The following is a 27,411-nucleotide window of genomic DNA, read 5'->3' as shown; positions in this document are numbered from 1 at the left end:
AACAGCAGAAAGTCGCTGCTCAGGATTTGAAACACTGAAGTCAGAACAGTTTCTCCGTCGTGTTGAGTGGTGGAACAGGGTGAAGCCAGTTTGTCTCATGGGGGGGTCAGAGGTTTACTGTGTTTACATCCAGTGTTCCACACCAGAGCACAGAGTTAGACTTTAGGTCAGACTTTAGGTCAGACTTTAGGTCAGACTTTAGGGCAGGTCAGGTTTTCAGGTGGAGACCGTCAACACAGACACTAAGAGGACGAGGCAGAGGAGTGTCACTGATGATGACTCACATCTGTACAGTCAATAGACAACGCAGCGTGATGTTGAATTAAACTACAGTCAAATGTAGATTAACACAAAAAGAAACTTTATTTACAAAGTCAGCAGCCAAACACAAAATATCACAACAGAATCATATGAAATAAAAGTGAGCAGCGTCACTCGTGTGAAGATATAAATGTGACCTACAGGGACAAAATCTGTTGGAGGAGTTTCAGTTGAACAGAATAAAGAAAAACTAAAGTGGAAAGAAGCAGATTTCCACGGAGGTGAAACCTGGCGAGGAGAGATCAATCAGTCTGATGGATGACGGTCGATCAGCAGGTTTACAGTGGAAACAGAATGAAAGCAGCGGACTGGCCCTTTTAATGCCGATGCAGGTTTGATGAACATCACTTTCATTCTGAAACGGTTCCTTTTGAATGTTGTGGTCGTTGTTGTACAGAGTCAGCGTGTCGATAAAGTTGAACTACATGAACAGAAAGTCTCGTAGGAGCTCGTCTTCTCTGTATTTACATGACGGACCTGAAGAGAGAAAGAAACAGGTCATTTAAAGATCCTCAGGACGCCGTTAACTCATGTCTCTTATATGTTGATACCTTTATATCATCTAGTATTATTATTATTACTCTCTCCTCCTGTGTTCCCTCTTCATGTTTATATGTTTATATATTTATATTTACACTAAGGTGCTAAGGTTTCATGGGAAATAAACTTTATAAAATGACTATCTGTAGCCTTCTATCAATAATTAATGTACACAAATGAACAAAACCAAAACAATTTATCACAACAGGAAATACTGTATTCATATCACACGTCCCAGACTAATGTAGATCGCATTGTTTATGACAAATGTAGTGAATCTTATAACATATATAATATATATATGAAGGACTGAATTCAGTATGTGTAAACACAGCTGCTAGCGTGATGCTAACAGTTAGCAACCTGTGGAACAACTCAGTGACCAGTCAGCACAAACACTTCTTCTTCATTCCCTCAGAAACTTTCCTCAAGTTGACTTTACTCTCTGACATTTAACTGCTGTGTCCACAGGGAGGAGTGTGTGTGTGTGTGTGTGTGTGTGTGTGTGTGTGTGTGTGTGTGTGTGTGTGTGTGTGTGTGTGAGACCTTGAACTGTGAAGTTTAACTGTTCTGTCTCAATCAGGGTTGGTGGGTTATAGAATGACATGTTTCTCACACTGTCTGTTTCTCTGTGTCTCTGTCTGTTTCTCTGTGTCTCTCTCTGTGTCTCTGTGTCTCTCTCTGTGTCTCTGTGTCTCTCTCTGTGTCTCTGTGTCTCTGTACTCCCTGTTTGTTTTAATGTGGCAGCTGTTGGTGTTTTCCTCTGTTTTCAGTCCTCACACCTCGTCAACAACTGCAGTGTCATCCTGGATCAGTTTGTGGACTCAGGAGCGATTAGGCAGCGTAACTAAGACAACTTACAGGGTCCCTGTCAGTGTCCAGGTGTGTTCACAGAGACAGGTGTGGCTTCCTGTAGGTCTGGTTGGTGATAGACAGGCGGGTCAGCCGGGCGCCATAATAATCCACGATGTAGTTTGATCCGTCTGCTGGACCCACGATCTACAGGAGGACACAGAACACACGAGGCAGGTGACGCTTAACACACCTGAGACCAGAACAGTAATAAATAAACCATGTATCTCCAGATGTTTGTGATGAACTTGTGTATACATGCACATATATCTGATAAACACAGGTTTGAATAACATTAAATAAAGAAAATAGAACAGTGGCCAGAGTTTGTTGTTTTTTGGCTGCATTTTCAGTAAATGTAGCTGAATGTCTACGAAGGTTATTGGGTGCTGCTTTCTAAAAGGCTTCGAAGCTCCCAAACCATTAGATAAAGAAGTTGATATTTTGTTCCACCAGATTAAAATCATTTGAGGGACCTCTGTGTTCTGTACGTTACAGTCTGGTGGGTTGACGACAACATTAAAGCCCCTGATCCATCAAACATGGCTGGCGACTCGCAGCACGTTCAGTCCGACCACCCATCCACTGTTGGTCCCTTCACACCTTCCTGTGATGGATTTCCAGCCTCTATTATCACTTAACACTTGAACAGGAAGGAGTGATTCGTCCCTTCACCTCCCGTCTCCCCTCGCTCCATCCGTCTGTCTCCGTCCTCTCAGAGTCCATTAGGAACTTCTAGCAGCATCATTCATCCTGAGGCCTCAGAGAGACGCTGCACGCTGCGGGACGCCTGGACATAAATAATAATCAGAAGGCCGACGCCTGTTTATTCATCGGGCTCGCCGGTCTTTCCCCCCCGCCGGGCAGTTAGCCGCTAAAATATGAGGCTCCGTCGCCGCGTGCCACGCTGAAATGGATCCTCTGGGAAACAAGGAACTCTTCATCACAGGTGTCACTCTTAAAGAGGACATGAAACAGGAAGCTGAGTGCGTCTGTGTGTGAGGACGAAACACACAGCTGAAATGTTTTTGAGTTGATCTGAACTGGTCTCTGATCAGTTTGAACAAAGTTAGCACAGAGTTCTGCAGCCTCCCTGTTCTTCTTTCTATTTTAAATACTAAAAGGTCGCACGGAGATAAAACATCATCATTAAAATGACCTGACAAACATTTCGACGATGGATCAAATCTTGAACGTGAAAGTTTATTTTAGGAGTTTGACAAAATACTCTTAACTCACTGACTTTATAGGACTTTAAGGTCTTCGTCAGCTCCCCGTTTCCAGTCTTTATGCTAAGCTAAGCTAACCAGCTGCTTAGCTTCATTTTTATCGTACAGACATGCGGGGTGTCAATCTGATTATCAGACTCTCAGTAAAAAAGAGACGGAGGGTCAAACCTTCAACAAAAAAAAGAACCCTCTGGTGTCACTTTCTCCAAAAATGTCTGTTTATAGGCTGGGCGTCGACCAGGACCTGACCAGTATCTGACCAGGACCTGACCAGGACCTGACCAGTATCTGACCAGTATCTGACCAGGACCTGGCCAGTTCCTGACTGGGTTTGTGACTCACCTGCATGGCGATCAGTATGAAGTCGATCAGAGTGCCGATTCCACAAAAACCAACAGTGCAGAACTTCAACAGTCCTGAGACACAGAGACAGAGGGACACAGAGAGAGACAGAGACAGACAGAGACAGACACAGAGACAGAGGGACACAGAGAGAGACAGAGAGAGACACAGAGAGAGACAGAGACAGAGGGACACAGAGGGAGTCGATATTAAATAAAGAAATCAAAGTAAACCTGTATAAGTGATTGAGTAATAAAAGGTGTCCCCAGCTTGTTGCATCACGTGTCATTGGGACAGAAACGATGACGTTATTGACGTTTATATTCGATGAACTGTTTTGAAGAAGTGGTTACGTCTCCTGCGAGGACATATTTTATATCTCTCATATCGAACTGAATCTCTTTTGAACTGTCGGTCGGACAAAACAAGAGCGCCTCACGTTGGCCTTTTGGCCTGTGGGGGGCGCTGACAGGCCGTTACACTGTTCAGTCTTATTGTCTCATTACATCTGTGATTGTTTGCTCTGTGAGGCTCTTTAACAAACCCGCCTGTAAAATTAATTTTTCAGAAGTAAATCTGACTTGGCTCGGCTCAGCTCGGCTTGGCTCGGTTCGGGCCGACCTGTGCCAAGTCAGACCAGGTGTTCGCCAGTGCAGCTGTCCTCCATCCAAAACCCCCCCGGCACCCCACACACGCAGCCTTTCAGCCTTTGTATTACCGCAGGTGTCTCATTAAAAGAAGGATGAGAGGCGACTCAGTCTGCTGATAATAACTCCTCCTTGTTGTGGTAATCATAACTGTTATTCTTTGGGTTATTATGGTCTGTTGTGTGTAGATCAGTGACAAACAAAGTCTAATTCAATTTGAATTCAGGCTGGAAAACCACAGAAATGTGGCAACAGTTAAAGGGCAACGCTGCCCATTTTCATTCAGACGTCAGAAACCATGTTTAACACAAGCAGCAGCCATCAGGAGAGAGTTGAGCTGCACGTCCTCTGATGTCCACTAGATGGCTCCAAGAACACTCAGACTGTATTGAAATGAATGTGAAACCCCCCACCATCTTTCTACGAAGTTTAAGGTCTGTTTAGTTTTTGTAGTTCAGCTCTCTCTCATAATATGACTCTGAGTGTAGTCCCTGCGTCGTTTAGACATTTTTCGGTATTCTGTTCACCCAAAATACAGAAAAACAAAGTTCCTCCTGCCTCTGGTGGTAAAAAATATTTTTTTTAAATATGTTTTCCCCGACAAGCTGCTCTGATTCATTACCAAATGTACAATATTATCAACCAGTCAGCTGCTGAGCTGAATCAGACGCTTCATCTCATCTCCTGATCAGTTTAATTACAAGAAGACGCGGATCTTAAATATGTGGCCTTTGTGTTTGCTGTAGCTCCTCCGATTAATATTGTATGAAATTGTAAAAATGCTTTGATAAAAGTCAATCATTACCCGACAATATCAAAATGATTTAAGAGGAATATTCATGTAAAATACTCTGTGTTTCAGTTGAAGAGTTCTGTCTTTGCTGCTGTGACTTGTAAATTTCCCCGCTGTGGGATGAATAAAGTCTAAGTCTAATTTATGGAGCTGGAACTGAAAACATGTAGCGCACTTAGTACGTTTAAAAAATAACTTATTATTTTATTAAACATGAAAAGGCACGATGAGAGAGACACACTGGCATCAGAATGATCGGCTGGATGTCAAACTGGATGAGCTGAAACCATCAGCTTCAGACTGCAGAAATATGACTGTGTTGTACTGTAACTGTGGAGTTTGAGTACTGACCTGTTGTTAATCATTTCTTAGTATTTCTTGCAGACTGAAATACATTTCAAATAAAAAATGATCATTTGCTTGGATATTATATTATATATTATGCTACACTGTGGGAAGAGTTTCATGTACATGTGGAGGGGAGCGATTCATTCCAGACAAATAAAGAGCAAAATGTTTCACACTGAACTTTCAGCTTTGAATTCATTTCAGATGAATGTATTCTAGTCACAGCAGAGGACGTGTGTGTGTGTGTGTGTGTGTGTGTGTGTGTGTTTACCTAGAGCAGGGTATCCCAGGTAGAAGCGGTCAGCTCCCAGCCAGCCCAGAAACAGAGATAAAGCCACAGCTACTTTGTAGGAGTAACCGCTCCTGAGAAGAAATACACAATTATTATTTTCAGAGTAATCAATGAGTCCATAACATGAATCATAATGATAATAATGATCAGAATTATGTTTCACATTGATGCATTTGTCAAAACACAGTTGTTTTACAGTGAAGTAACAAAAATCTGACAATTCAACCCTGCAGCCGACAGGAAGCTGATGTGTGTGTGTGTGTGTGTGTGTGCGCGTGTGTCTGTTAGTGTGTGTGTGTGTGTGTGTGTGTGTGTGTGTGTGAGCACTCACACGTTCCTGCAGGGGATGGTTTTGTTGAAGCCCACCTCCGCCCCACTGAACCTGAACTCCGTCCCGTTAGAGAGCCGACAGCTGATGTTCGGAGCTGGGAGGCACTCCACTGAACACACACACACACACACACACACACACACACACTATTGAAGCTGTTTGATTCTCTGACATCTTGTATTTTTACATTACACACTTTGACTCTATAAATCTTATTTATGTGTCTGTGTGTTTCCTTTCTCTCTTCATGCTTCCTATCTAACGCTGCCTCGATGTTGAAAGATGTTAACACACATAAACCTGTCAACTCAAAAAACTCTTCAGAGCACGGAGGTCAGAGGTCATGAGATGCTGTAGCCACAAAACAAAAAGACGATGACACAGAAGAGTGTTCAGTAGTGAACTCAGCTGTGTTTATTATTCTTTGTTTTATAAAGCAGGACTGAATTTCTTCTTCTTCTTCAGTCTACAAACACTTTCAGGCCGTAGATGAACGTGAGATCAGCTGAAGATGAAACGTCGCGTCACACTCACCCCACGCCGTCATGTCCCGGCAGTTCTCCGGCTCCTGAGTGGCTTCATCTATCCTTGGATCTTTACAGAGATACATGAGGAGAGTGAAGGAGTCCAAACTGACTGTACACCAACAGGATGAACTAACAGGAGGGGCAGTGTTGTAAGTTCAGACATCTGAATTATCAGAGAACATTGACAGCAGCGGCCAGACGTAGAAACGGTGCATTTCACACATAAACTGGTGTTCAGAAAAGAAGAATGTGAAGCGTACACAGTCTTCCAGAGATATCTGTGGGTGATATGACGAGGAGGAGATTAAATATCAGGTGAGTTGGTTTAGGTTGTTTCCCTCGAGATGAATGAAGCGCTGTCTTATCAATCCTCACTGATTGTTATTAACTGTCAGTTCTGTAAAATGTCAAACATTTATTAACTTCATTTTAAAAGTGAGTGATTAAGTTTATCATTCTTTTCATTTATATTGGAGCCGTTATTGAATTGAATTGTGAAGCACTTTGTAAAGTCTGTTTAAATATGAGCTGATTATTAATTATTAACAATCGTTCTGACAAATAAAGTATTTCATTTAAACATTTTACAGAGTTGTGGTTTTGATTTTCAACTGTCAGAAAAGGAGATGACAGTGGACTCCATCACTGCCCCCCCATCACCATACTGAACAACACTGTGACTTCAGGTTTCTGGGATCCACAGTCTCCCAGGATCTAAAGTGGTCCAACATGGACTCCACCATCAACGAGAGCCAGCAGAGGATGAAGTTTAACCTGTCTCTGGAGCTGCTGATCCAGTTGTACACCTCTATTATTCAGTCTGTTCTCTGCACATCCATCACTGTCTGGTTTGGATCGCCCCCCCCCCCCCAACAGGACAGGGACTGCAGAGAGAATCACTGGTGCCAAACTGCCCTCCATTCAGGACTTTTGCAACAGTACAACAAAGACTAATACACACAGACATAAATTAAACTGGATTTCTACTGTTGGAAACGACAGTGTCACACCTGTGTGGCTCCATCTGCAGCACTGGCACGTACAGGGGACACCTGAGAGACAGACGTCCTTATACTGTGTGGTTTATAACGTACGGAGTGTCCTACAGCTTCGTATCGTTACAGCAGCTACAGCACTTTCTGTCACACTGCTGATATTTATGTTTGTGACGTTGTATCTACTAGCTAACATTACCGCTAAGCTAGCTGCGGCTAACCTTCAGGTAAAGTATCTTCCGTCAGACCGGAGTCCCGTCAGTTAAAGGATATTGTCCGAGTCTTAAGTTTTCGCAGCTCTCCGCTTCCTCCGCCAGAACGACCTTTAAATGAGAGTAAACACAGTAAAAGAAGAGGCTCCAGATCCCGGAGCGTAAACAAACCAGCCGTCTCCGGGAGGACGCCATGTCTGACTCTGTCACGTGACAAGATGATGTCTTCACACACTCCGAAAAATGGGAATTCAGACTTCTATAACGCAAGATGATAGCAGGACAATGACATAATAACGACAACAACATGTTATTGGCTTTATTTTTTAATATATATTATATTATATATTTTATATGCACGTATGTTTACGTATATATAGTTATATATATTCACATAGACAATTATATTTCCTTATTCTGTCTTTTAATGACATTTAATCATTGAAAAAATTTAATTAAAATAAAAGCACAAAAAACCTTAAAATTATCTTAATCTTTATCTTTTGTTATTGCCTTTACTTGTATGGATCTATGCAGAACAGGGTGATATAAGACAACAGTCTGCATTGATAGCAGCTCTGGCAACATAAAGTAAAAAGAATATAGAAATTTTGATTTAATTAATCATAACAAAACATATATAACAAAGAATTGAACAAACATCAAATTTGCTCCATACTGTCTTCCAGAAGAGGGTTTTTAGATTGTTTGGGGAGGCACAGCCATATTTTCTACATCAATTCAAATCCCTAAACATGTCCTGGGAGCCAGTATTTCCGACAGTACCCTAACGCAGCATTAAAGCGACACTGGTGCCAAACTGGATTCAGTTCATGTGAGTTTTACACCAGTTCAAACCCCTTTTAAACCTCTCTGTTTTCTCTGAATTCGTCATCGTCTGGCGGTTACACCCTCCAACTGTTCATCCGCACGAAATGTTACGAAACGAGATTTTTAGATGCTATTTAACAAGCTAACTTAGCATGCTAGCGGCTAGCCAACCGTTAACGTTAGCGAACGGCTGTGTTGAAGTTGAGAAGCTGATGGAGGAGAAGTAGTTTAATGTTGTTTTAGGGCAGTTAACGCTCATAGAGACGCGGCCGAGTTCAGTGTGGTGTCGGCTCTGAATGAATGATGTGTGTTTTCAGAAGTCGCAGCTGGTTGAAGAGTTTTGAAAGTTTGATGCACCTGTTGCGAGTTGAACCTGCCGGCGGCTGTTTAAACACGTTTAAACGGTTTAAACGTTTCTGTTAAAGATACACTTTCAGAATATACACAGTATGAAGGCGAGCAGATGTATTTATTGATTAGTTTCGACACATCGTTTCATGGTTTTCATCCCTCCCCTCTGAGCTGCGGAGTTTCACTTCCTGGTTTCTCAGGTGTGCTTACAGGTGAGCTGCCCCGCACACAATCACAGATTTCAGAGTGTAAGTGAGACCTTCAGTTTGGTTTCAGTCTCGTTATTTGATGTAAAGCTCGGGGAATGTGGTGTAGGCTGCTCTGTGTAAACATGGCGTGCTAACAGAGTGATGACGAGCCTCTCACCTGTGATGCACAGACAGACACCTGGACACAGCACAGAGACGCCTGGGTCACTAACGGACATGTTAGCTGTTCACACACCTACTTCCATGTTTTCAGATGTCATATGAGTCAGTAGGTAGACTCACACACAGGTGAGGATGATGATGATGAGCTTTTACCAAACATGCTGACAAAAGATCATTTAGGAGGGTTACTGGCTGGCTCCTAATAGAGGTAATGTTGAGATGATTCTTCAACAGTTTTGATAATCAGAAACATTTAATTGATCAATTATGGATCCAAACAAACAGTCTCTGTTTCCAGCTTTGCGAATGTGATGTGTTGGTGCTTTTCTCTGTTTCATGTCACATGAAACTGAATATCTCCGGGTTTTAACCAAGATATTTGATTAATTTCAGCCTAAAATGTATTCTAAAATATTTAGTTCATCAACCAGCTCTTGTTAGGGCTCCAACTAATGATTATTTCAGAATCAGAATCAGCTTTATTGGCCAAGTGTGTGAACACATGCAGTGAAACTGACTCCTGTTTTAAGTTGCTCTCAATGTTAGAAACAGAACAATTTACCGGAAGACAAACACATAGAAAGAGCTGTTATGTGCATACAAGCAGGTGGAAAAATGAGATATAATAAATATAAAAAGCAACAATGACCAACAACATGCAATGTCTGTGTACAAGTCACATGTTCTGTAGACTGTAAACAAATACAAATGGTACAAAGGAATAAATATTGAGTCATTAATAGACTTTATATACATGTAGTGGCTGGTTATGTACAGTATATGCACCTATACATGTTTGTATTTTATGTACATGTTAATATGTACTGTGTGGATGTTGTAGGGTTCATTTGAATCAATTTATCGTTTGGCCTATACAATGTTGGAAAAGACTTTGCCTGCTTGTTTACTGACACACATGGCAGATTAGAAGTACTAGATTTTTAAATGGAGTTTGGTGTAATGTTTTGGGGACAGCGCAGTGAGCAGCAGGTATCAGGATGGTGTTTGGCTGCTGCAGACTGCCGACATCAGAATATATGAAGTGTAAATGAAAGCAGCTCACTAATTATCCGCCTGGACAGATGTTTGAATGTTAACTCCTGTGGATTCCTTCCTCCCTGCCTGACCATGACACATCCAGAGCTCATTATCTCTTCTGAGGTTGTGATGAGGGCGTCACATTATTCCACCGAGCTCTCAGTCAGTCTGCCCTCTGTTAAAGCTGCTAGCATCACACTCTGTCCCAACAACTATCAGAGAGCTCGACACAAACACTTTAAATGGTTAATTAGCTCTCTGCTCTGTCAGCACTAAAACTCAACTGCACATTACTGTCTGTCTGTCTGTCTGTCTGCTGGCACCTGTCTGTCCTCATGTCCCTGCATGCATATGATTTATGTATTTTATATTCTGTCTGTGCTTTTAATGTCTGTGCTTCTGCTTTGTATGTTTTAGAAGAAGTTTTTTTTTTTTACTAATATTTGTCTTTTCTTTTTATTATTTATCTGCATGCTTATAAAATATATATAAACGTTGTACTTTTAATCTTATATTCTGTTTTAAGAGTGAGTCTAACATCTGTGCAGGACTACAGCTGAAAAACAGCCTGCCATTTACAGCAATGTTTATTAATGTGCACTGTCCCTGTTAAATAAACCAGTAATAGAATAATAAAATAAAATGTAAAGACAAAAACAAAACTGCCTTTTCCCCCTCACATCCATCACTACACGAGTCTACTTACAGTTGTAGTTTTTCATGTTCATGGTGTGAATGGGAGTCAGAAACTGCACCTTCAGCATCCAAACTGACCTCAGAATAAACTGAACGCTGGCAGAAATAAACGCAGTGAAGTGTTTGTACGGCAACACGTACGGATCAGAACAGAAAGTACCGCAGCTGCCGTGGTCTTAAGATACCGTCAATTCTTAAATTGTGTCTTTTATTTTCCTAAACTGCAGGGAACCAGGCCTTTATTTGAAACAGGTTTATATTAAACAAGGCAAGTGTATTTGTGTAGCACGTTTCATACACAAAGAATTCAAAGTGATATATATATATAATTCATTAAAAACATAAAAACAGCTTAAAACAGAACAGAAACCTCTTTAGAGCTGCTCTTTTTAAAAAAATAGTTGATGTTAGTGAGAGTCCTCCCTGTTGTCTCTTCTGCTCCTGTTTTCATTTGCTGTATATATACAAAGACAACAGGTAAACATGGAGGTTCACCTGTTGTCTTTGTAAATTCACTGTAATGTCCATTCTCATCAGTACAACAACAGTCATGTCAAACTCACCATACAACACTTCCTCTGGTTTCAGTCAGTAATTCATTCCAGTTGTTCTTCTTTGTTGTTTCTTGTTTGATGTGAAGCTTCAGTCCAGCAACACTTCCTGCACATGTTTCAAATTAAAAGCCTTCCAGCAGCTCAAAGAAATACACACTCCCTTCTCCTGGTAGGCTTTTAAAGAACTGATAAACTGAAAGTGAGTTGAGTTAAAAAAAGAAACTCGAGCAGCAGAGTGGTGAGCAGGACATGTTGTACTGATGGAGTTAGTGCTGTGGAAATGAACACTACTCAGACATTGTTAGTGTTATGTGTTGTTCATGCTGTTTGTTCTCTGGTCAGATTGATCCAGAACGACGGAGCGACAGAGAGGGACGACGATGTTTGAAAATGTCCCAGCAGGTAAATCCTCTCAACAACAGATGTTATCTCCAGACCGGCTCCGTGTTTACATGTGTGGTTTCTTCTATGTATTGACTGGTCCTGTGCTCGTCCTCAGTGTCCTCAGTGGAGCGCCAGCAGGTACTGGGAGCTCTGGAGCGTCTGCAGGCTAAGCTGGTCCAGAGGGAGGAGTGGACCCACAGTGAGACCATGGGAAACCTGAGGGACACCCTGCAGAATCCACTGTTCAACCACATCCTGACCCTGCAGCACTCCATCAAACAGCTCCGGAACCAGGTGAGAAACAAAAAACGCCTTTGACCTGCAGAAAGCAGATCAGAGCAGGACCAGCACAGCTTATAAACACCCTCTCCCTTCATCGTGTATTAAAACAGCACATGAACCAGTTCAGGATCATCTTCCTCCTGCAGCATTTCCTAAAGAGCTCCATCTCAGGAAGCTCAGACACTTTCCACAAAACCAGATCTAGCAGCATGGCGTCAGACAGCTCAGAGACCAGGACACTCCCCGTCTTACCTGCATATGTTACATGAAGCAGCCCAGAAACCGGGTCACAGTTTGATCCTGCAGCTGTCCCCCCCTCCCTTCACTCTGTGCGACTCTCCTGAACGGCCGACTGTGGTCAGGTGGCTTCACTGTGTGACCTTTTATTTTATAGGATCATTAAAGGTTTTAACATCCTCATCCGCAAAGTAACTACAGCTGTCAGATAAATGTGGAGCAAAAAGCACAATATTTACCTCTGAGATCTAGAGTCCAAGTAGCATAAAATTAAAATTCTCAAGTAAAGTACAAGTACCTCAAAATTACAGTACTTGAGTAAATGTACTTGGTTACTTTACATCTGCAGTCACATGAAGAGTGATGATGAAGATGTTGTCAGTGTGTGGGACTCTTCGGGCCTCAGCAGGTTTATTTTATATTAACATTTAAAGCGTGTTGTTCTGTGTTTGGTTGATTTATTTTAATCTTTTTGTTTTGTTCCTGATTCGATGAACTTTTCTTTGATGTGTGAAGTGTTTATGATGTGGGGTGACATATATTTTAGATTTCAAAGTAAAAATTCACAAACCAGTTATGGAAGATCTAAATGAGACGGACAAAAATCAGGATTCATCACCACGAACTACTGACCGGCTTCAGAGATGGAGTGAGTCCCAGCAGCGAGAGCCTGTTGTCTCTGCTCACACAGTGTGTGTGTGTGTGTGTGTGTGTGTGGTGTGTGGTGTGGTGTGTGTGTGGTGTGTGTGTGGTGTGTGTGGTGTGTGTATATGTACTGTATATAGGTGTATAACCAGCTGATCTACACTCTAAAGTTGCAGCAGCTCTGCAGACTAATGAATGTCTCCCATCTGATCTGACATGTGTGTCTGTAGGTGTTGACAGCCTATCAGGTATCAGTACACTGCCGCCTCCTGTCCAACACTGTGACCTGTCAGAGGGGCTGTGTGTGTGTGGGGGGGGGGGCATTGACTCCCCTCTGCATCGCCATCTGTATTCAGCTCCAGCTCGAACTGACGCGGAGCCTTTACAATAAACAATCTGCAGGCCAAATTAAGATAATGGCAATAACTGACGCTGGGCTTCATATTCTAAGTGCTGCGAAGGTCAGAGCTGAGTCTATGAATGCGTCGGTGGAAGCCGGCGGAGGGTATATGAAGCGGGGACTTCTCTCTCGTTCTTTATTTATTTTCCCTCCCTCCCTCCCCCGGCTCTCTGCGGATCTATCAAGCTTTAATATCTAGTGTCTCGCTTTGAGTAACGGCCTTGTCGAGGCGGTATTGATGAAATGGCTGGGGATCCTGCTCCGTCAGCCCGGCCTAAATAAGCCGCAGACTGATAAGTTTCCACAATGTGAGTGTAAAGGTCATTAATACATTACCTGTTCAGAGAGAGCCAGCCTGCAGAGGAATCTATTGATTTTCATTCCTCTCTCCTCCCCACTTACCCCCCGGCCTCGCTGCTTCATTTTTTTACTCCATGTCTTTCTTTATTGTCGACAACGTCCTTGCATATAAGACCGCCTCTCTCTGTCTCTGTCTCTCTCTCTGTCTGTCTCTGTCTCTCTGTCTCTCTCTGTCTGTCTCTGTCTCTCTTTCTCTCTCTCTGTCTCTCTGTCTCTCTCTGTCTGTCTCAGTCTCTCTTTCTCTCTCTCTGTCTCTTTGTCTCTCTGTCTCTCTCTCTGTCTCTTTGTCCCTCTCTCCCTCTCTCTTTCTGTCTCTGTCTCTTTTTCTCTCTCTCTGTCTCTGTCTCTCTTTCTCTCTCTCTGTCTCTTTGTCTCTCTGTCTCTCTCTCTGTCTCTTTGTCTCTCTCTCTGTCTCTTTGTCTCTGTCTCTCTGTCTCTCTCTCTGTCTCTTTGTCTCTCTGTCTCTCTCTCTGTCTCTCTCTCTCTGTCTCTCTCTGTGTCTCTCTCTGTCTGTCTCTGTCTCTCTCTGTCTCTCTCTCTCTCTGTCTCTTTGTCTCACTCTCTCTTTCTGTCTCTGTCTCTCTCTTTCTGTCTCTGTCTCTCTCTCTGTCTCTGCCTGTCTCTCTCTGTCTCTCTCTCTCTCTGTCTCTCTCTCTGTCTCTCTCTCTGTCTCTTTGTCTCTCTCTGTCTCTGCCTGTCTCTCTCTCTCTCCGTCTCTCTCTCTCTCTCTCTGTGTCTCTTTGTCTCTCTCTCTCTTAAAGAAATAAATATATCATTATCTGATTCTTTAAACTCTCAGATGTTGATCAGCCTTGTTGGGCTGCACTTTAAAATAATATGCTGTGGATCCGTCCTTGTGTCAGTGTGTTTAAGGCAACTTAAGTTTCTCTCATGAAGTCCTTTAGCGAATGTGTTTAATGCTCTCTACTAGAGCTGGTATTATTCCTGAGGTTCAGTACAAATACCTAATTTACACTTTTTTCAGTACCTTACTTTGAAAAATATCAACATGGTTTTCTAGAAAAGCCAAATCATCAAATGTAAAATGTTGTTTAAACACAAAAAGAAAAATAGAATACAGTCTATAAGTGATGAAGAGGTGAGTTTGTCAGCTGTGGTGTTTAATGAGTTCATTCGTTTTATTATTATTAATGTGTCAGGCAGCTTTATTTATTTTAGCTTTACCACAAACAGCTGCAGCGCTTCTTCTATGTTTTTATAGAACACTCAACAGCTCCAAATCAGGTCTACAAACATGCATCACCTTCTCTCTGACAAACCTCTCCTCCTCCTCCTCCTCCTCCTCCTCTCTAGCTGAGCAGCATGCCTCCTGATGCCTGCAGTGAGTTCAGTTTCTCTAAAAAGGGTCAGCTGATCATGAGCGCTGTTAATCCAGCCAGCAGCTCGACCCTGTCCTCCCTGTCCGCCTCCTCCTCCATCCTGACCAATGGCTCGTCTCCGCCCATCCGTCAGACTCCGCCCTCGTCTGACCTCCTGCAGCAATGGATCCTCGCCGCCGCCAAGGTGGGCGGAGCCACCACACACACACACAAAAACACCTGCAGAACGCACAGCATGCATATAAACACAGGTGTGTGTGTGTGTGTGTGTGTGTGTGTGTGTGTGTGTGTGTGTGTGTGTGTGTGTGTGTGTGTGTGTGTGTGTGTGTGTGTGTGTGTGTGTGTGTGTGTGCAGGGCCGTCACACAGAGCTGGTCAGCCTGACGCGGCCTCTGTCCGGAGGTCTGGGCTTCAGCGTGGTGGGTCTGAGTCCAGCAGGAACCAGCAGTCAGGGCGTCTTCGTCAAACACATCCAGCCCGGAGGCGTCGCTCACAGGTTCGCAGTCGGAGCAGCAGCTCCCATCACTACACGTGTTGTGGTCCATGTATTACTAATCGTATAGACTTCACCTCACTGCCATTTAGTTTCCTTTCTGAACATGATTTTCTTCCTTCCAGCAGTTTATTTCAGAGTCCTGTTCCAGAGATTTCAACCTCTAATACAAACATGAAGTAGCTAGCTTGAAATGTTCCTGAACAGTCCTGACTGATGTTGTGTCGTGGCTGCAGGGACGGGGGTCTCCAGGAGAGGGACCAGATCCTGGTGATAAACGGCAGTCCTCTGGAGCCGGGGGTCAGCCAGCAGCAGGCGCTGACCCTCCTGCAGCAGCCTGGAGAGACGGTGGAGCTGATGGTGGCCAGGGACCGCCCACTCAACGCATCATCACAACCTGCCACCGCCATCAACACGGTGAGAAACATCTGGAAAACAAACAGGATACAGCGTTTTAGACAGTGAGCTGTTTTTGAACTCTGAACAGAGCCAGGCTAGCTGTTTCCCCCTGCTTCCAGTCTTTATGCTAAGCTAGGCTAACTTACAGCAGCACACTGAACACACAGACATGAGATTGAAAGAAAGAGAATAAACATATTTCCCAAAACATTGAACTTTAACAAAAAAAAATAAAAAAAATAAAAATGTCCATCTTCTTATTAAGTGACCCCATGTGGGACCCCGAGCCCTCATTTAAGACACTCTGCACCAAAGTCTCCAAATCTGTTAATGAGAGAAATGATTTAACGTTTTTAGGTTCAAGTTAAAAAAGCAGATTTAACCCTTTTCTGATCAGGGATCTGTGTTTTGTTGCTGCAGAGACCGTTGGCTTACTCAGCAGCAGAATAAGAGATGCAGTATAAGTCCAGATGGGAGGGGCACCTCTGATACTTAAGTTTTATAGACAGTTGTTTGAGACAAACTGAAAACAAGCTTAGATCGTGAAATTAAGTCATTTCCAAATGTTTAGCATCCATATTAGGATAAAAAAGTAAGATATTAAGCATTTGATATCTAAAATTATATGATCCACAATGTTAAATTGTCAGAGTTAGTAAATGTCCCTGCTGTACAATTAAAATTATCATTATTTGGTGCTTGTTGAGCTGCAAAACTCCGTGTCAGCTTTTCTCATTTTGGAACAAAACCTGAAAGAAAATTGAAGTCTGTCATCTGAGTTTGCACATTTGTTCATTGTTGAGTTTTATGACTCGGAATGAAATTATTTTTAAGGTCTGATCCTAAACAAGCAGCAATGTAGAGGTCTTTATACTGTACTGTGTGTTCAGCCCCCCCCCCCCCAACACACACACACACACACACACACACACACACACACACACACACACACACACACACACACACACATCATCCAGCAGCTTGGCTGTCACTCAAAACTAGCAAAGCAGCAAGGGCGTCGATCATAACTGGAGGTCACTTTGAGGCCACGCCTCTGTATCAGAGTGAGACCTCCTGTTTATGACGAGCCGTAAGTCTGCTGACATTGGCTCGGAGGATTTTTATGACCTGAAAGCCGATAGGAAATCAAGTTAGTGCTCCACTTGCAGCGTCGCTCCTGACAATATGTGTTTAAGTCTGTGAGGAGGCGCGATCAATGAATGTCGACATGACGGGCGAATCAAAGACTGGCACAGAGAGAGAGAGTGACGTAAACATGGAGCTCCGTCCACGGTTAGCCTCTGAACTGAGAGGAAGGGTCAAAGGTCGGCCGCACACAACTTCACTGGGTGTATCAGGAAGGTGAAGACGAGGGAGGCAGCACACTCTTCAACTGGCTTTAATTAAACCAGAGTTTCCCAAACTGTGGTCTGTGGAGCTCAGGCGAGTCCGTTATCTCCACGGCAACAATAAACAGTGAGATGGTGAGACGGGGAGGCGGTGGGACGGGGAGGCAGTGAGATGGTGAGACGGGGAGGCGGTGAGATGGGGATGCGGTGGGACGGGGAGGCGGTGGGATGGGGAGGCAGTGAGACGGGGAGGCAGTGAGATGGTGAGACAGGGAGGCAGTGAGGTAGGGAGGCGGTGAGACGGGGAGGTGGTGAGACGGGGATGCGGTGGGACGGGGAGGCAGTGAGATGGTGAGACGGGGAGGCGGTGAGACAAGGAGGCAGTGAGACGGGGAGGCAGTGGGATGGGGAGGCAGTGAGACAGGGAGGCAGGGAGGAAGTGAGACAGGCAGGCAGTAGGACGGGGAGGCAGTGAGACGGGGAGGCAGTGGGATGGGGAGGCGATGAGACGGTGAGACAGGGAGACAAGGAGGCAGTGAGTCGGTGAGACAGGGAGGCGGTGGGACGGTGAGACAAGGAGGCGGTGAGACAAGGAGGCAGTGAGACGGGGAGGCAGGGAGGCAGTGAGACGGGGAGACAAGGAGGCAGTGAGACAAGGAGGCAGTGAGACGGGGAGACAGTGAGACAGGGAGGCAGTAGGACAGGGAGGTAGTGAGACAGGGAGGCAGGGAGGCAGGGAGGCAGTAGGACAGTGAGGTAGTGAGACAGGGAGGCAGTGAGACAGGGAGGCAATGAGACAGGGAGGCAGTAGGACGGGGAGGCAGTGAGACGAGGAGGCAGCGAGACGAGGAGGCAGCGAGACGGGGAGGCAGCGAGACGGGGAGGCAGTGAGACAGGGAGGCAGTGAGACAGGGAGGCAGTAGGACAGGGAGGTAGTGAGACAGGGAGGCAGTGAGACAGGGAGGTAGTGAGAGAGGGAGGTAGTGAGACAGGGAGGCAGTGAGACAGGGAGGCAGTAGGACAGTGAGACAGGGAGGCAGTTGATTGCGGTTCATAAACACAATGTTAAGCAACAGATGAAATCATCATCATCATCATCATCGTCGTCAGACAAAATCAACACAAGTCCAGATTAAAGGCAGCAGCCTGCTGAGAGATCAGCTGTGACATGAGTGATCACAGAAGGTTTGTGATGAAAACCACAAAGCAAAGCATCAGTTACACATTTGCAGCTTGTTTAGATGGTATTTATGTTTGTAAAATATGAATAATGTCGGCAAAACAATGCGGCTGCTGAAGAAACGGGACATTCAAACTGTGACTGAAGCAGCCAGATACTTTCCAAATAAAGCAAATAACTGTTACGAGAATGAATTCAAGTCAGTTTTGATAGTAAGGCCAACAGTAAGACTTTTCCTGATAAGGAAAGAGAGCAGATCAGTGATGGAGGGATCTCTTCCTGCAGCAGAAGTCGTATATTCAGAGCAGACAGAAGAATCACCGGCACTGTAGATGTACGTGTGCCGGAGTTATTGGACCGAAGGCTCCAGAGGACATGAAAATGTTTGAGAACTTTGACATTTGAATAAGAAAAAGAAAAGATTTCGGTAAGACAAACGATGTGGTGACAAAGTGGAGAAGGTCTGGACTGTTAATGTGAGCTGAGGATCACAGGTTAGCCTCAGCCGTAATGATTCTGCCCGGCTCTATTGTCGGGTCATTATCACACAGAATTACACTGTCCCTCTTGTTTGTTACCCCCCCCCCTCCTCCTGGCTCGTTGGATCCGGGCCACGTCCTGCATACCAGGCCTCCGGTCCTCCTGCTTTTGTTTTATTCATGTCCCGTTTCTATCGAGGTCACGTTTAATGGAGCAGCGGGCATTAACAGCACAACTCTGGCTGGGATTTTATTGGTGTTCGCCCGGCCTGGCTAACTATCCGTCTCCCAAAGCCAAGACTCCTCTGCTGGACAGACTCAGGAGACTCTGACCCGCCATCTCAGCTGATGGACCCTGTCAGCTCCTCTCTCTGATGGAATCAGGAAACTTGTCGCTGTAAAGTCGCTCATAAAGACGGGTATAAATCAACGAGTCAGATACGATTTTACAGCTTTTGTCTATTTAGTGAATATTTTCCCACCTCTGATTAGGACAGTGTGTCAGCGAATGCACTCGAGAGTTTCCAGTTAATTTATGGCTCTCCTAAAAATGATGAAAAGCAGAAAGAACAGAGATAAAAGATAACAGATTGGTCAATTAAAGAAACCTGGAGGGGCCTTTAAAACAGAAATGAACTGAAGAACAACTACATGAAGTTTATAAACTTCTCAGTCTTCCTGGTCACATGTGTCAGACATGGAAACAAGCAGCTCCCTGACCGCAGGCTTTCTCCCAGCATGCATCTCTGCTTATCACTGAAAATATTGACCTTGTTCAGGTTTTACTTTATCTTTAAAACACGAGATCAAAGAAGAAGTCAACAAGATCTGACCGTCATCATGCCGCACTGGTTCGACATGCAGTATCAGCGACGCCATGTTTCTTTTGCTTCATGATTATTTTATGGCATTTTTCCTTTATTAGATGTTTCACAGTGGAGATGCAGCCAGGAGAGAGAGACAGGCACCAGGACTCCCCTCGTCTCCTGCATGTTTCTGAAGGATATTTGGAGTTTTCATTTATCGTTCGCTCTTCTGTCGTCGTCTGTTACTGCAGACAGAAAATCATAAGTTGCTCAGAATTCATTTAAAAGAGAACTCCAGCGGTTTAGTGTTACACTTTGATAACGTTGGGGGACTTGAGAGGGACAGTGGTCAACATCTGTGCAGCAGAGATATTTTGTGTCTCTTGCATGGATCAAACTCCAAATACACTGGATCCTACATCTCCCACAATTCAACTTGGTAGTGTCTTTTTGTTAAGACCCTGAGAAGCCTCTTGTCCTCCGGTCAGAAGACATTGTACTTAGGAGGACTGACCATCAACAGGCTCTGCAGGATCACTTCATCCACAACACGTTGGTGTTGCTATAGATACTGAGCTGTTCCCCAGGATCTGAAGGTGAAACTTCATTACACCTGAGCATTCATCTTAATGGAGCTCTGATTGAGTCATTGACACAAGAGAAACAAATGTAGTTTCCACATGTGAAGTCAGAAGAAAACCAACACCTTTTACTTTCATAAACTATCTGCAGTAACAGAGAGAAGCGTTCAACACATTCAGTGTGATCCGACTTTATCAGGCGTCCTGGGATCAGCTGAGGAGGAGGTTTGCTTCATTCGACAGAGGAAGAGCTCCTCTATCAGATCAGGGCTGTAATAAGAGACCCGGGCCACCTGTGATTAAAGCCGCCTCATAAAGAGTGTGTGTGTGTGTCGGTGTGTGTGTGTGTGTGTGTGCGCTGCAGCCTCTCATTGATCAGCTGGTATCGCAGAGGAGGAAATGCTCTCAGCTGGTAATTACCTGCTGAGGTTCAGTTTAACGACCTTTCACCTCAGACAGATAGTCAGCCAGCAGCTCTGAGAGGCGGCTGAGGCACCAGAGAAACACCAAATAAAATGATTCATTTATTTATGAATCTGTTTTAAATGATGCTGGTTTGACTGCATTCATCTGCTAATTCAAATCGTTCTGCCTTCAGCAGTAACTGAAATACGATGCAGCTTATTAACTTTGAAGTCGACACATTAGAAACAAACAGCTGAGAGATCTTTATGGTTATGATCAGATCACAGTCACATGTTGAGTTTCAAAGTCACACTATGAACAGATGAATCTGAAAACACAAGAGAATGATGACAAAAACAAATAAAAGTAGCACAAGAGTTGATGAACATCTGTCCTCCGTCTCGTGCTGCAGGATCAGTGGGGCCACGTGGAGGAGATCCAGCTGCTGAACGACGGATCTGGTTTGGGCTTCGGCATCGTGGGAGGGAAGACGGCCGGGGTGGTGGTCAGGACGCTCATCCCAAACAGCGTGGCTGACAAGGTGAGTTATCCTCAGCTGATGAGTGTTGCATCATAACGTCACTGTAAAGTATGAAACGTTGGCTGATTGTGAGAGTTCATGTTGATGGACGGCTAACGCGCTAGACAGCCGGGAACGTGCTAGCTCTCGTCAGTCACAACAGCTCTCCAAGCTAGCTGGTCTTCTATCTGTCGGTTAGCAAGTTAGCTGGTTTAGTTGCTAACTGGAGTTTATTCAAAAGATGTAAGGAGTTACTTTGCTGCAGTGATGCGACTGAGCCATTAGTGGAGTCAATAAATCTTTATTTACTGCTCAAACAATGAAGCATAGTCAGAGCTAAGATGGCAGTCAAGACATTTAATTTGAGGGATTATTGTTCATATGCAGCAAGTTGATTTTCATAGAAATGAACTGAGACCGATGGATGTTTTAGAAAATGATCAAGAGGACAGTATAGATGAGAGGTTTTGAAGGGCTACCTGCCTGGTTTTGGCTCTGTAATGACCACCATCTGCACCATCATCCCTCCGTCCAGGCCGCTGTGTTTGGAAGCATTAATACATCCTTCCTTTGCCTCCACATCTGGTAACAAACAGCCCTGGAGCAAGGCACTGAAGCCCAGCTGCCTCAGGAGAGACCTGTGCTGCTAGAGCAGACATTAGAGCTCGATGGACGTTTTCTGCATAAATAACAGTTCAGACACGAGCGGTGCATCAGAACAGACAGCCGGCAGCAGGACGCTGCAGGAGGAGTTATTGCCTTGTAAGTGGATTAATTAGATCAATTAGATTAATTGGACAAGATGAATTTCTCTGCAGAAAAGTGGAAAAAGCTCAGACACACTAACCCAACACACTACCTGTTAGCCTTTTCAAATAAACGTCTGTGATGAACAGATTTGCTCTTTCTGTTTTCATCTCCATCCCCCTCTTTCCCTCTCCCCACTCATCTTCCTCGCTCTTTACCGATCCTTGTTATTGTGTTTGCGTCTTCTCACTCCTCCTCTTCTTCGTCACAGCAGCAGTCTATTTCTCTTTGCTTCCAGTTTAGTTTGCTTGATAAAATGTTTCTACACCAGATGAATTAGATATAAAGGCCTGTCTGTATGATGAGGTGCAGGTAAATAAAAACTCTATTTCCTGTATATTGTTACTTCCCTCTGATTGGCTCTCATGCTCCGTCTCCCCTCTCCTCCAATCAGGACCGGCGTCTCCGCACAGGTGACCACATCCTTCGTATCGGGGCGACGCCCACCAGCGGACTCACCAGCGATCAGGTTGTCAAGGTGCTGCAGGGCTGCGGTAGTCATGTGACCATGCTGATCGCAAGGGATCCCCGGGGTCAGAGGTCAACAGCCCCGCCTCCCCCACCACCTCCAAACTCTGCCCCTGTGTCTGCCTTACCCCCCCGACCCCCGGACGTGCCCCCCCAACGCCGGCTCAGCAAGACGGTGAGCATTCAGAATAATTTCTGACCAAAAACTCAGACTCTGAGTCGCTGCGTCTTCGCTGCAGAACATGAAACCGTTTGTTTCCTTTTGTGCTTCATGTGCTGCTGAAATATACAGACTCTGTGTGTTTGTGTTTCAGCCCAACCTGGAGGGTTATGAGATCCACGAGGTTCCTTTAACCAAGAAGGACGGCCAGAGTCTCGGCATCTCCATCATCGGCTACAACCCTCTGACCAGCCAAGGTAGGACGGGAACGTTTAAGCACACTCACCACAAAACACGCTGGAAATACACAGAAAGTACCATTACCTGCCCAGGTAGGACAGGAAAACACTGTTACAACTTATTGAACACACATTCAAACAAAAGCTCTCTCCTGCTGCTGCCAAGTCCCACAACAAGATATTAGCACAAAGCTTTTCATTCCAAGTCAAACACGTGTTCATGGCGTTCCTGCAGCTTCACAGTGAAAGCTTCTAACTGCATGCAGTCAAGAGGGTGTTCTTACTTAACTTTTACCTTGAAATGAGTGTAAGGCTTTTATTTTGAAGCAGCTTCAGGGCTTTTATTGTGAAGCAGCTGCTTGGTCTTAACTGTGAGGCAGCTACAGAGCTTTTATATTTCTCTCTCTCTCTTTGTCTCTGTGTCTCTCGCCCCGTCCAGATGCAGTGGGTGTGTTTGTGAAACATGTAGTTTCAGGCAGCGCAGCAGATCAGAGCGGAAACATCAGAATCCACGACCGACTGATCGCTGTAAGAACCTGCTCTGATTTCAGACTCATCAGATGTTCACTGAACACATGAAACCTGCTCTGAGTCCATCTTCCATGTCTCTACCCGTCTACCTCCTTCTGTTCTCTGTCCTTGTCTTTGTCCCCCATATTGTTTGTTTTACCTGTCTGTCTCTCTGTCCCGTCTGTCTGAACAGTTGGACGCCGTCAGTCTCCACGGTCTGACCAATCAGGAGGTTCTGGAGGTGATGAAGAAGACCGGTCAGACTGTCGTTCTCACTTTGGTCAGAAAGAAACCCAGAGCCCTGGAGAGATCCCTGGATAAAGGTAGACAGACAGTCTTTATTTCTGCCTGTCTGTCTGTCTGTCTGTCTCTCTGTCTGTCTGTCTCTCTGTCTGTCTGTCTTTCTGTCTCTCTGTCTCCCTCCCTGTCTCTCTGTCTGTCTGTCTCTCTGTCTGTCTTTCTGTCTGTCTGTCTGTCTTTCTGTCTGTCTGTCTCCCTCCCTGTCTGTCTGTCTGTCTGTCTGTCTGTCTGTCTGTCTGTCTCTCTGTCTGTCTCCCTCCCTGTCTGTCTGTCTCCCTGTCTGTCTCCCTGTCTCCCTGTCTGTCTTCAGGTGAGCCAGTTCCAGGGTTTGGTATTGTACATGTTGGCTCACTGAAGAGGCCTCCTGGGACACTAAATGGAACGGAGCCATTGTTCATGTTGGTGGTTGCTCCTGTTCTTTTGCTGCTATGACAACTCATGTTGATGGACACTGATGTCCCATAATGCAACGTGCTGCAAAGAGCGAGGAGCTACTCAGATTAACTACTCAATGAATGACTTAATTAATCTTCATTATTGTAGTAATAAGTCATAAAATTAAATATAACAGCTATGAACTGTTTGATGCTGTCAGATTATGATAGTTCATATGGTAAAACATGAAAAAAAGATTTAAACAGAAACACAATGTTCACGTCTTCCAATAAGTTCATGATTGTATTAGAACAAGAATCTGCTCCAGTGAGAGAAGTTGACTCTGTGTTTAACTTACCGGAGCTTTGCTTCCTATTTCCTGTCTGGAGCCTCTCTGTCCTCTCACCCAGATTAAGATGACAAATTTGTTTACAACTCGCTGTAATTTTCCCAAACTCCCCACAGAAAGCCTGCGATTTCTCCTCCACCAGCATCCAGAGAGATTAATTCACCCGGTTCAGGGTCATTTTTTTTGTCTTGCGATCGGCCGGCAGCCTGCACTGGTCAGCCTCCAGGCCAGAGAGAAACAAGTGATTTCTTTAAAGGAGAAGAGGAGTGCAGGACTCTTATCTCCTCCAGACGTCTTTTATTTCATTACTGAGAAAACACAGAGAACTGGGAACCAGCTGAGTTCAAGTTTTCAACTTCTTATATTCTGGTCATTTCTGTGGCTCTCTTATCTACAGAGACTTCTGTTGAGTTATGATGAGCCTGACAGGGAAATAAACATCACCAACAGTAGCCATCAGTCAGGAGGTCAAAGGTCAGAGCACCCGGCACCCTGTTAGAGGGCCACAGCCAGGAAGTAAGATGGATCATACAGACCGTGTACGACCACGTCATGCTAGAACTGGAAGAAATGAATTTTCTTATGTCTACTGTGTGTGTGTGTGTGTGTGTGTGTGTGTGTGTGTGTGTGTGTGTGTGTGTGTGTGTGTGTGTGTGTGTGTGTGTGTGTGTGTGTGTGTCAGTGGAGAGGGAGTCGTCTCGCGTGTCATTAAGGAGATCTTTGGAGGTCAAGGCTCGCTCGTCTGGGTTTGACTTCACGACGCCAAAGCTCGAATCAGCGTACTCCAACACAGCACAGCTAACAAGGGGTGAGCTCACACACACACACACACACACACACACACACACACACACACACACACACACTTTCAGGCTCCAAAGTGTTTAAAAAATCTCATCCTCTAGTGTTAAATATTGAAAATTGGCATACTTAGAGGATGAGATGGCTACATTGCATGCTCCAGGATGATAGGAAACAGTATGCTGATGATTTCAATGTCTGAAGGGTTTATCCTCTGAGGAGCAGGATCATCTACTGCAGGCTTCATGGCAATATGGCCGGTAGCTCTTGAGATGCTTTGCTCAGTGGGGCAAAACACCCAAAGTATTCAGTTTAATCGATGAATTAACTGGTTGTCCCTGTGGAGAAACTTCCCTGCTCTGTCATAACACATAACTGAATACACAAGCAGATAAGTATTCAACCTCATGTAACTCACATCTGCACAACAGCCTGAAGCAAAGAACATGTTTTAGTGTGAAGTAGATTAACAGCCACAGTACAAGTCTACTGTCAAGTGAGATTTTATACTTACAGCTTTATAATGATATATTTTTATCATTTTTTCAGGCTGACTCAAATTCTTTAGTTAGAAAACTGAAACGTATCAAACACATATGTCTAAAAGGACCAACCCTTGACATGTATGTTCAGTACAGGAGTGAGCACATGATAACACTGTCCTTAAATCTAAGAACATGATAATCAGTCTCTGAAAGCTCCTGCAGACATGTCAAGGCAGGCCTCTAACAGCACTCCTCTCTGAATTATTCCCTCTCTTTTTATTCCTCATTAGCTTTGCTAAGTGGCCAAAACGCCACGCTAACACTTAGCACGCCGTCCGCCTGCTCCCGGCCAACAGATGTAAAGTGTCCGAGCTGTCTGACAGCCTCGCAGCGATGTATTACCCTGTTTATTCAGCCAAACGCCGCAGATTAATTGCGCTGTGAAGGCCGAGGTTAGCAATGCTAATTTAATCAGAGGCTGTTGTTGTAACACCGCCAGACCTGCTGCAAAATACCTCAACATGTGGGGAGATTTGTGAGAACATGGAGGTGCTTTTCTTTAGCTCAGCAGTGCTGCTTTCGTCCCTGAGTTCAGCCTGAAGGGTCGGAGAGCAGACGGACGTTCGGGAGGTTTTTCTCGAAGAGTCGGTCTGTAATCCGCTCTGACTGCCCTGGAAAGCCCATTTATTCTCCTGTGATTTAAGAAGGTATTGTTGCTGAGACATTTTTGTGTGTGTGTGTGTGCAAATGCATTAAGCACACACATTTACAGACTCCACAGTTGAAGTTGCTTACTTTACAGTTTACATTTGAGTCATTTAGCTTTTTGCTTCTAACCGGTGAATTCCAATGAGGTGACCGTCAGCCCGGGGCAGAGATGCAGTGAAGTGTTCGTACTGCAGCAGAACTACAGTACAGGTTTCCTCTCGCTCTGCTGCAGTACCACCAGCTGTGTACACACTAAACACATTACTGTTCGTACTGTAGGCCTGCTGCAGCACTACACGCAGTACTGCCGCTATGCTGCTTCGCTAGTTATTGTATTCAGTTTGAGCGACGAGCGAGCAACAAATGTTTACAAAGAAGCCGGGCTGCACCAAAGGCCCTGAGCCGGCCCACCTGCACCTACAGCCAGGCAGACATAATCACAACGCAGGCTACCTTCAAGTGTCCATATTGACTACTTCCCAAAGCAAACTAATCCTGACTTAAAAAACAAACCAAACCCGCGAAACTAGTGATCATAAGCCGGGAACGTGAACAAAGCAGACGAGACATAACGTGGAGAAGAGAGCGAGCCACGCTGGAAGCTGGGACGTTTATATCAAATATCAAATATCCGTAAGGTGCAAATCCAAAATATACAATAACAGGTTAATGATGAGGATCATTGACATGTGTGAGATATAGCTATGACTGTCTACATATCAAAACTGAAGTGCAGTGTAAGTAGTTTATTCAAAGTGTTCAGTGTGATTATGTCCACGATACTGCACGTGATGTCCCATCATTATACCCCATAATGTCCCGTGTCTCCATGCACAGGTGCTTGTCCACAGCAGGTGAAGGCTAAACGTCCTGTTCCACTGCTGCATCATTTATTTCGTAGTTTGTTTTTTGACAAAACACTGCAGAGCCTCCAGGCTAATTTGCCTAAAGTTATGTTTCGAGGCCTCCCTGTATTTGACGTGTGTGGTCCGTCCTGTGGTGGCTGCTGATCAACAATGCTGTCTGTAATCAGGGAGATTAAACAAACAAATACATCATCATCAGTCAGTATCTCGTCCT

The 27,411-nt window shown here is 44.6% G+C and overlaps 2 protein-coding genes across 2 annotated transcripts in view; one reads left to right on the top strand and one right to left on the bottom strand.

Moving 5' to 3' along the window:
• Nucleotides 1-340: 340 nt before the first annotated feature.
• Nucleotides 341-7,624, bottom strand: tm2d1 (TM2 domain containing 1). The gene is made up of 7 exons (XM_070909401.1): nt 7,491-7,624; nt 6,230-6,303; nt 5,696-5,804; nt 5,344-5,435; nt 3,285-3,358; nt 1,723-1,860; nt 341-798 (listed from the first exon to the last, which is right to left on the bottom strand). Exons 1-6 carry the CDS (start codon nt 7,622-7,624, stop codon nt 1,750-1,752), a joined length of 594 nt encoding a protein of 197 aa, XP_070765502.1. The 3' UTR covers nt 341-798; nt 1,723-1,749.
• Nucleotides 7,625-8,232: 608 nt separating this feature from the next.
• Nucleotides 8,233-27,411, top strand: part of patj (PATJ crumbs cell polarity complex component) — a 96,182-nt gene continuing 77,003 nt past the window's right edge. The window contains exons 1-12 of the mRNA XM_070908664.1: nt 8,233-8,264; nt 11,613-11,672; nt 11,770-11,948; nt 14,893-15,102; nt 15,274-15,413; nt 15,647-15,827; nt 21,022-21,150; nt 22,331-22,579; nt 22,719-22,821; nt 23,243-23,331; nt 23,507-23,636; nt 25,020-25,145. Coding sequence (XP_070764765.1) covers nt 11,651-11,672; nt 11,770-11,948; nt 14,893-15,102; nt 15,274-15,413; nt 15,647-15,827; nt 21,022-21,150; nt 22,331-22,579; nt 22,719-22,821; nt 23,243-23,331; nt 23,507-23,636; nt 25,020-25,145 — 1,558 coding nt within the window. The 5' untranslated portion in view covers nt 8,233-8,264; nt 11,613-11,650. The remainder of the gene's footprint in view (nt 8,265-11,612; nt 11,673-11,769; nt 11,949-14,892; nt 15,103-15,273; nt 15,414-15,646; nt 15,828-21,021; nt 21,151-22,330; nt 22,580-22,718; nt 22,822-23,242; nt 23,332-23,506; nt 23,637-25,019; nt 25,146-27,411) is intronic.

The sequence above is a fragment of the Enoplosus armatus genome, chromosome 7 (genome assembly GCF_043641665.1).
Source record: "Enoplosus armatus isolate fEnoArm2 chromosome 7, fEnoArm2.hap1, whole genome shotgun sequence".
Lineage (NCBI taxonomy): Eukaryota > Metazoa > Chordata > Actinopteri > Centrarchiformes > Enoplosidae > Enoplosus > Enoplosus armatus.
The sequence above is the reverse complement of the archived record's forward strand: the minus strand, read 5'-3'. Positions and strand labels throughout refer to the sequence as shown.

Excerpts from the sequence above, each read along its gene's own strand:
- tm2d1 (XM_070909401.1), bottom strand. The coding sequence starts at position 7,624 with ATGGCGTCCTCCCGGAGACGGCTGGTTTGTTTACGCTCCGGGATCTGG. Across the intron at positions 6,304-7,490 it reads GAAAACTTAAGACTCGGACA|GTATCTCTGTAAAGATCCAA; the intron begins ATATCCTTTAAC and ends CACTCTCCTCAT. Across the intron at positions 1,861-3,284 it reads TCATACTGATCGCCATGCAG|ATCGTGGGTCCAGCAGACGG; the intron begins GTGAGTCACAAA and ends GTCCTCCTGTAG.